Genomic DNA, 9,135 nt, shown 5'->3' with positions numbered 1-9,135 from the left:
TCTAACTCATCACATTCATCATGTTCTTGGGTACGAATGAATATCTTGGAATAAGAATAAGAGAGATTTGAATAAAAGATAATAGAATTTCATTAATACTTGAGGTACAGCAGAGCTCCACACCCTTAATCTATGGTGTGCAGAAACTCCACCGTTGAGAAATACATAAGCAAAAGAGGTTCAGGCATGGCCGAATGGCCAGCCCTCTCCATGATCAAGTGACCGAATGATCAAAGACTTAAAGTGGTCAAAAGATCTCTAATACAATAGTTAAATGTTCTATTTATAATGAACTAGCTCCTAGGGTTTACATGAGTAAGTAATTGATGCATAAATCCACTTCCGGGGCCAACTTGGTGTATGTTTGGGCTGAGCTTGATCTATCCACGAGCTGAGGCTTCTCTTGGAGTTGAACTCCAAGTTATAACGTGTTTTGAGCGTTCAACTCCGGATCATGACGTTTTTCTGGCGTTTAACTCCAGACAGCAGCATGTACTTGGCGTTCAACGCCAAGTTACGTCGTCAATTTCCGAATAAAGTATGGACTATTATATATTGCTGGAAAGCTCTGGATGTCTACTTTCCAACGTCGTTGAGAGCGCGCCAATTGGAGTTCAGTAGCTCCAGAAAATCCATTTCGAGTGCAGGGAGGTCAGATTCCAACAGCATCAGCAGTCCTTTTGTCAACCTTTTTCAGAGTTTTGCTCAAGTCCCTCAATTTCAGCCAGAATTTACCTGAAATCACAGAAAAACACACAAACTCATAGTAAAGTCCAGAAATGTGAATTTAACATAAAAACTAATGAAAACATCCCTAAAAGTAGCTCAAACTTACTAAAAACTATATAAAAACAATGTCAAAAAGCGTATAAATTATCCGCTCATCACGTACGCGCCATGTACGCATACGCGTCGCCATGCGACGACACTTCTGCGCGCGCGCGCCTTGTACGCATGTGCGTCTTTTGATGTACTCCCAATCCTTGTTTTCTCATGCATTCTCCACTTTTATATGATTTTCTCTTCACTTTTTCCATCCAATACTTGCCTTATAAACCTGAAATCACTAACAAACACATCAAGGCATTGAATGGAATTAAAGGTGAATCAAAATTAGCTATTTTATGACCTAAAAAGCATGTTTTTACACTTAAGCACAAATTGGGGGAGAATTACAAAACCATGCTATTTCATTGAATAAATGTGAGAAAAGTTGATAAAAATTTCCGGAAATAAGCACAAGATAAGCCACAAAATTGGGGTTTATCAACCGCCGTCTCCATCTCCCTCACTCGTTGCACCTCCGTCAGCCACATTCAGCGTTCGCAGCACCGTGGTAAATTATCTGTTCAAAATTTTTCTTGATCTGATTCTTTGTTTTTGAATTTGATTTTCTTGGTTCTTCATTTTTTCTGATTTTTCTAAGTTTCTATTTTTTGTTCTAACCTGATATTTGGTTTAGAGTTTTTTTTCTGAACTTCTTGACATTTGACGATATATTTTAGGTTGAATTGAATGGATTTCATCATATAAACTCACACTTATTCACTAAAAATAGCATACTTTTGTGTTTGATCCCTAAATTGAACCTAAATGTGAAAACATGCGTTTTTGTGCTTAAATTGAGCAATTTAATCCTATTTTTATTACATTCGATGCCGTGATATGTTTGTTGAGTGATTTTAGGTCCTAGAGACAAGAATGGTTTGGTAGAAGTGGAAGAAAGCATGCAAAAAGGGAAAAAGAATGAAGAAAATAAAGGAGAAAAGCTCAGCCATGCGTGCGTACGCACAAGGATGCATGCATATGCACCAGAAGGATTCAGCTAGTGTGCGTTCGCACAACCCACTATGCATACGCACAGGAGGAAATTTAGCAAAGTGTGCGTACGTACACATCTGTGCATACGTACAGGTACCAGTGCGTGCCTTCATTAAAAATGCATGTGCACTCGCGTTTTGGGGGCTCTTTGTGGACCATTTTTGAAGGCTTAAGGCTGAAATCAAAGGCTATATCAAGTGGGCAACATCTCATATGAAGGCATTAGCTTAGAGAGCCATCTTAGAATAAAAAAACACATAGTAGGAGTAGGAGTAGTGTAGATTAGGAAATTCTCTCTTTAGGGTTTCAATTAGGTTTTGTAGCATTTTATACTTCAAGTCCTGAATTTTGGATTCTAGCAATTTACTTTGTAAGTATTTCTTTAATTGTCTCTTTGAATTACTACACTTGTTCTACACTTTCTTCTATTTTACTTTCTTTTATCAATATATGCTTGGTTTTGCAATTTTGAGTTCTAGTCGTTTAATTTGATGTTTGATGGCTTTTATATGTTTATTTGAGTTGCCTTTATTGATTTTGATCATTTATGGTTCATAGCTTTTACCATTTTCTCAATTTTGCCATGTTTTGTGAATATGCATACTAGGTGTTTGATGAAATGTCAACCCTAGCTATGGGGTAGATTTCCACCCCTTGCCTTGGAGAAAATGAGTATATGGATTACTAGAGTCATAATGTCCAATATTTAGTGATAATTCTTGGGTTGTTAGTTGTTATTGTTTCCACTATCGCTAACTTTTTACTAAGACAATTAGTAAGTTAGTTAGGATTTGTGGATTAATAACAATTATGCTCACTCAACTTATCCTTCGATGTTAAGGGTTGACTTAGTGAGATTAATCCATCATAATTATCATAGTTGTGGTTATGGCAAGGAAGGGATTCCATAACTCATCCCAAGCCAAGGCTTCTTTTATGTCTTGAACCACTTTTCATTCACTTTATAGCTTTACTTGTTTATATTACACACATAGTCCTTTTATTCCTTTATTGCTTTATTAATTGCAAATTTTGTCTAGTTCTTTTATCTCTTCATTTGCTTGCTTAAATCATTGAAACCCCCCCTTGCTTCTCACAACCAAAATTGTGTACGCTCATTGGCATTAGTTCTTAGGGAGAACGACCCGGGAGTCTAAATACTCTCGGTTTATATATTTGCTTTGAATTGTGATGGAGATGATCCATTGCCGGTTTGAACTATACTCACAACAGAATTACTTTATCTAGTTTTCTGAATTGGCATAAATTCTCTCTTATCAGTTCTGTTCTGCTACAGCTGTGGTAGTGCTCAGCTGCTGCTCTGTGATGTTGAACTGTTACTGCTTTGCCTGTTTTGTTATTCTAGTTTTTCTACATCAATTATCAGTAGGTTAATCTTTTCATACTTTAAGCATTCACGGTTAGGATTTTGATTTTGTTTAATTTTTGTTGATTGATATTGATGGTTTGAGTTAATTGTTCCTTTGCTATGTGTGTGGTTTAAGATCTGAGTTGTTGTATGTTTTTATAAAAGAGGATTGAAACTTGTTAAATGAAGTAAACTTTGTGTTTAGATTTGTTCTTACCCCAAGAAACTCTGCTTGTGATAAGTCATTTTAATTAATAACTCTGCTTGGCGACAATGTGTTTTGAAAGAGCAGGGGACTCCTACTGGGAGAAAAAGTCTAAGGCTGCTGGTCTTAAGGCGACTGCAAACCATTTGCGCGATTTGAATCCTGAGGATGCGCACGAAATTCTTAGGCAAGCTGCTGAAATTTTTGAAGGAATAGGAATAATTAATATTGCAGCTCAATGTTTTTCAGATTTAGGGGATCATGAAAAAGCTGGTATAAATTTGAAGTTCGGGTTCTATATCTATGCTTGTCATCTGTTATTAGTTACTTCTCCACATTTTTTCCTCTACTCTTTTTCTCAACCCTTTTCTTGTAACAAGCAACAACCAACAATGGCTTCAATGGCAACATCTTCTTCTAGCACCTTCTACACCAACCACAAGTTTTGCACCAAACCCAACAATAACAAAGCTTTTTCTTTGTCACAAGAATAATAACAATCATATATCATGAAGACAACATCAATAACAACATCAACAGCAACGTGAACTGAATTAATTGATTATTGATTAGCTCTGGATGTGCTGCTGTTTTAATTTGTATCTTGTGATTTTTTGCGTATGCTGTTTCTGGTATTTTAATTTATGGTATAGCCTTTGCCTGTGAGGAATTTGATCCATACCGCTCTCATTCTCGATGCACATTACCTGTGCTTCAAGCCCAAAGAGTGGTTTTTTGTAGGGTGTTGTATTACATAATGTCAAACTCTGTATGGAAAATGGTATAAGGGCTATAAGGTGAGTATGCTTATAAATTGTCCATACATCAAAACCAAATTATCTCACAACTATTTTTTAGAATTCTTGTGCGTAATTAGCTAACAAGTAGCTTTTAGATTGTTCTCTTTCTGATCTCTCAGTTCTTAATATCTGTCGCTTTAAAAATTTGGTGAATTAATAACTTAAGTATTTGAGCATTTAGCTCTCTAATATATCAAGTTTTTCTTCAACTTCAATTTTTCTTATTACTAAGTTTTCTGATTCAATGTGTTTTATAGGTAGTTGCTGGGCGTTCTCCTCCACTAGGGCCATAGAAGGGATAAATGCAATAGTAACTGGGGACCTTATAAGCCTCTCAGAACAAGAACTTGTGGATTGTGACAAAACTAATGATGGATGTGAGGGAGGGTACATGGACTATGCTTTTGAATGGGTAATGAACAACGGTGGCATAGATACTGAAACTGATTACCCATACACTGGTGTAGATAGTAGCTGCAATATTACCAAGGTTACATATTCCTTACTATTCTAATATTGAGTAGCCTCATTATATTAATTTGAACCTAATTATTTAAGGTTTCCATAAATTAGGAGGAAAACAAAGTTGTTTCTTTCTTTTAGGGTGAAGAATCATTAATATCTGTTGTCAATTCTTCAAAAGCATAGCAGCTGGTGTTATCCTTATCTGTTAAGATATATCAATAAATGGTTAATGGAAAAAAAGGGGTTTATCTTAGGGTCCTATTTGAATTTGATGGAAGATAAGAATAAGAGAATAGAGCATTATGTAGTTTAGGCTATGTTTGGATTAACGCTAGATAAATTAAGGATTCAACAATACAAGGTTTATATTAAAAGAAGAAAAAAAACACTAAAAAGTTGAAAGAAAGTGAGTTTAAAATTCTCCCTTTCCATTTGGTTGCTCTTGAAAGGGCATGGTGTTTGTTCCTATGACCTTTCCCCTCTTTAATAAAGCGATTTTAAGCAACATTCTCTTCAATAACACGATGGTGCGCAACGTTGCAAATTCTATTGATATATGAAGTGTCTTTGTGGTTTGGATTTTTTTTTAAAGAATTTCAGCTAATGATAGGGTGTGCATGGTTTCCTTTTCTTTTTGGTTCTTGAGCTATTGACTTGTATGATTATATCATCCATATAGAGTCCTTTGGCTGAAAATAATTGGGATTTCAGAGGTATCCTATTTATGACCTGTTTATAATGGTTGTTTTTCGCCCTTAATTTATAGTAAATTTCTACCTTTTTATTAAAATTAAGCCTCTTTTATACAACAAACATAATTTTAAGTTTACGGTACTCATAAACGTCCATTGGAATCACCCTGGGAAGGTCAGCTTTATCCCTTATATTTCTATGACTAAAAAACTGAGATATTTGATTGTATTTTTTCTTCCATCATGTTATATAGTGGAAGAAGATAAGCTTCCTATGGGTTCTATGTTCTTTTTTTTCTTTTGAACTTTGTTCAGGCAGACATTTTGGAACAACTTATTCTTGTATTTTTTCATAGCGCTCTTCAAGCTAAGGTATATTAAAGATCAGATAGAGAAGTAGGCAGCTTAATTTCTTTATTCATCAGTATTACTCTAAACTACTTTTGACCTACTACCACCGTAACATACATACAAGGATATTAAATTAAAATCAATGTTTTCCACTATATAAATTAGTTTACCATGGCCTCGGCTAATTGCTTAAGTGAATATAGGTTTTAAAGGCTAGCTAGTAATTAATTACTACTGTATATATAGATAGAGAGTGGTCACTACTACAGCCTGTATGTTCTTGTTTAGTTATTTGTTATTAGTTGTGTGTATATTTAAATGTTTGCATCTTTGTTTTGGTTTTCAGAGGTAATTTGTAAAGGAGGAATTCAAAAAATTATTGTAGCATTTATACTGAGCATCGCATCTGCTAAAATAAATAAATATGTCAGAGGGATTTGAGATTCAGCAAGAGAATAATGAAGGAAGTGACGGCAAGAGTAGTAATGATAATGAGGGTGAGGAAAATTCATTTGACTTGAATGAAGGAGCGGCTATGAGTGATAATGAGGAATTGGAAGAAGAGAATAATAATGAAGCAAAGGAGGAGGAGGAGGAGGATAACAATGAAGAAGAATGGAATTCAACAAACCCAAGTAGCAGCAGCACAGCATCAAGAGAAGGGAAGAGAGGGAGTGGTGTGAGACAATATGTGAGATCAAAGATGCAAGGTTTCGTTGGACTCCTAATCTTCATCTCTCCTTTGTCCATGCTGTTCAGAGGCTTGGAGGTCAAGAAAGTAAGTCAAGGAACCAATTAGCTTTTGCCCTAATTAATTAACATATACTATAAATGTATGTTATAGTTGCTAGCTATATTGAATTGCTGCAGGAGCAACACCTAAATTGGTGCTTCAGCTAATGAATGTCAGAGGCCTAAGCATTGCTCATGTCAAGATTCACTTGTAGGTAGCTATTAGATTCTACTCCTTAATTATCTTATGTTTTCCATTTTTTAACTTGTTCTTCTTCAGAGAGAGTAATAATTCACAAATAAACACACAAAAATTGAACCTGCACGTTCTCCAATTAAACTAGATATAATACTCTTTTTTACTGACTTGTATTTGATGGTTTTAACCTCTCCCTCTAAGATTTTGAGATCTGAAAAGCATAAAAAAATCTCTTAGAAAATTACCTTATTCTTAGTAAATTGCCTTTGAGGATTGCAAAAATTCAGACACTAATCTTGATTAGTTGGGAAAGGAAAGCATTAAGGAAGATGATCGAGCCATTTTGCTTGAAGCAGGGCTTACATGATCATCATCAGCAAAATTCTATGGATCATCAGCTGGGCTTATATATTCATGAGGTTGTTTTCAGTTTCTCACACTTATTCTTCAATATCCTTATCTTCTTACTTGTCCTCCCTAGATTTTTGACCATGGATGATTTGTTCTTGTTAGAAAATTGAGCAACTTTAAAGGCACTGTAGGTCATCATTCTTTAAATATATATTATACTTAGTTGTATTACTTCTTCGAGTTTTTAAATATTGATGTATCTTTGCAACAATATTGTATTATGTCCATGCCATGTATTAGTACTCATGCTTCATAGGTTATATAATAAGAAAGTAAAGTGGCTTATTGATTTTGCTTTGAATTTTGTATTATTGTCTTACGGATACTCTGAGTCTTGGTTATAGTTTGTATGTTCTGATGCAATCCTGTTTTGCAGGAGTTAATTGATTTTCTGAAAGAAACTGGGCTGCAGTCAAGTGCAGCTGCCATTAGAAATGCTTCAACTAAGCTTTTGGGTGTTCTGCATAGATTTGTTAGTCCAGGTTACTACATTAACTTTTGAATGTCCTTCCCTCATTATTTATTTATTATAAGGTTCTAAAGTTTTCCCTGTGCAGACATCAAAGGGTTCCCTACTGATGTTAAGCCTGCAATGCTCAAGGCTCTTGATACTGAGTAGGAGAAGAATCCATGAGGTATGCTATTCATGATGTATTTTCTGTTAAATCTTTGTTGTTTCTTAATTTTCCAATTGTCCGATTTTTTTATTTTTTTCATTTGTTTGCTTCAGGGAGCATCTGCAGCTCCCAAGAGATCAGTCAAAACATCATACTCATCTTCCTTAGTTGCTGCTGGTGGGTTGGATAGCTTGCCTCGTGAAGACATTAGTGGAAAGATTACTCCTACTCTCTTGAAGAGCTTGGAAAGTCCTAAGTGAAAAGTTTGATTGACAGTATCTTTTAAATAATTTGATGTTGCTGGCTTGTTTTAACTATTTATTATTACTGACATGAACGATGTTATTATGATGTTTCATGACATTCTTCTGTGATTTCCTTTTAGGTTCGTATGGAGTCAGTTGAAGCTGTAAATAAAATACTGGAAGAGGCAAATAAGCGCATTCAAGCAAATGGAACTGGTACTTTAGTAGCATTTGTATTATAATTTTGAAACTGTTGCTATGTGTGGGACTGAATTCTGGGTGGTAAAATCCCACATGGACATGAACTTTATATTGCAAAGATTAGGATGATTACATGGATCGGTGGTTACACAAGATTATATAGGATTATGAACGATTGCATTAGATAAATTTGGGGCAGTTATTGAAAGATGGTAGAATCTTGTATTTTTATTGAATAGGTTCTTTCTTAATAATTAGTTGTTTGATTTTTACTGTATTTCAGGGATACCAACATGCAAAGCTGCTTTAACTTTGCTTATGGTATTTGGTGTTGGACCAACAGTTTTTGGCAAGTATGTTCTCTTCAAGTCCAAAATTTTCTTGATTTCTGTATAATCTACATAGTTTCATTCCCAAATAAGTGTCTTCAAATGTTAACACACTTGTATGTTGGTTCAATGCAGTGTGTCTAATGTCCATAAACTTGTGAGGGAAAAAAATGGAAGCGTGTTACGTGCCTTCACAGCCTTGGCTATGGTCGAGTTCAAGCAAGAGTAAGGGCTCGCAGAATCCAGTTAAGTCATGAGATGAAGCAACATGAAGCTACAATGAAGAGGGAGAGATTGATATTTTTTTATCCCAATGTATTTTATAACTACTTGGGTTATAAGAGATGGATATAGCTAATTTGGTTTGAATTTTATTAATGTAATACTAATTTTCATTAACATATTTTTTTAAATGATATTCACATATTTTTGTCAATGTATTTTCTTGTTTTTGGAGTGTTATTAGAGTATGTGTAAAAGCACATGCCAGATTTTTTTTTTTAATTTGATAGGGATATAGCCACGCTTTAAAAGCGTGGCAATAGGTCCATGTTTCTTCGACTATTGGCACGCTTCAAAAACGACACCATATCTTTTTCTATTGGCACACTTCAATATCATAGCCATATCTTTCACTTTACGGTACGCTTTAGGTTACGACCTATGGCCACGCTTTTTAAGCGTGGCAAGAGATGAAA

The 9,135-nt window shown here is 34.9% G+C and overlaps 1 protein-coding gene across 16 annotated transcripts; it reads left to right on the top strand.

The window, feature by feature from the left end:
* The first annotated feature begins 3,345 nt into the window (after positions 1 to 3,345).
* On the top strand, positions 3,346 to 8,873 carry LOC112800925 (oryzain alpha chain-like). 16 transcript variants are annotated; one of them, XM_072236798.1, is made up of 11 exons: positions 3,346 to 3,668; positions 4,453 to 4,685; positions 6,050 to 6,481; positions 6,574 to 6,650; positions 6,991 to 7,053; positions 7,422 to 7,527; positions 7,603 to 7,680; positions 7,776 to 7,925; positions 8,048 to 8,123; positions 8,392 to 8,461; positions 8,573 to 8,873. In XM_072236798.1, exons 1-3 carry the CDS (start codon positions 3,464 to 3,466, stop codon positions 6,053 to 6,055), a joined length of 444 nt encoding a protein of 147 aa, XP_072092899.1. In that variant the 5' UTR covers positions 3,346 to 3,463; the 3' UTR covers positions 6,056 to 6,481; positions 6,574 to 6,650; positions 6,991 to 7,053; positions 7,422 to 7,527; positions 7,603 to 7,680; positions 7,776 to 7,925; positions 8,048 to 8,123; positions 8,392 to 8,461; positions 8,573 to 8,873. The 16 variants fall into 16 exon arrangements, with proteins under 16 accessions (XP_072092899.1, XP_072092898.1, XP_072092894.1 ...); XM_072236806.1 differs by lacking the exon at positions 3,346 to 3,668 and adding an exon at positions 3,701 to 4,192; XM_072236797.1 differs by having other exon boundaries at positions 6,574 to 6,646; positions 7,776 to 8,123.
* Positions 8,874 to 9,135: the final 262 nt, after the last annotated feature.

The sequence above is a fragment of the Arachis hypogaea genome, chromosome 5, assembly GCF_003086295.3.
Source record: "Arachis hypogaea cultivar Tifrunner chromosome 5, arahy.Tifrunner.gnm2.J5K5, whole genome shotgun sequence".
NCBI classification, from domain to species: domain Eukaryota; kingdom Viridiplantae; phylum Streptophyta; class Magnoliopsida; order Fabales; family Fabaceae; genus Arachis; species Arachis hypogaea.
This window is presented reverse-complemented; position numbering and strand designations above follow the sequence as displayed.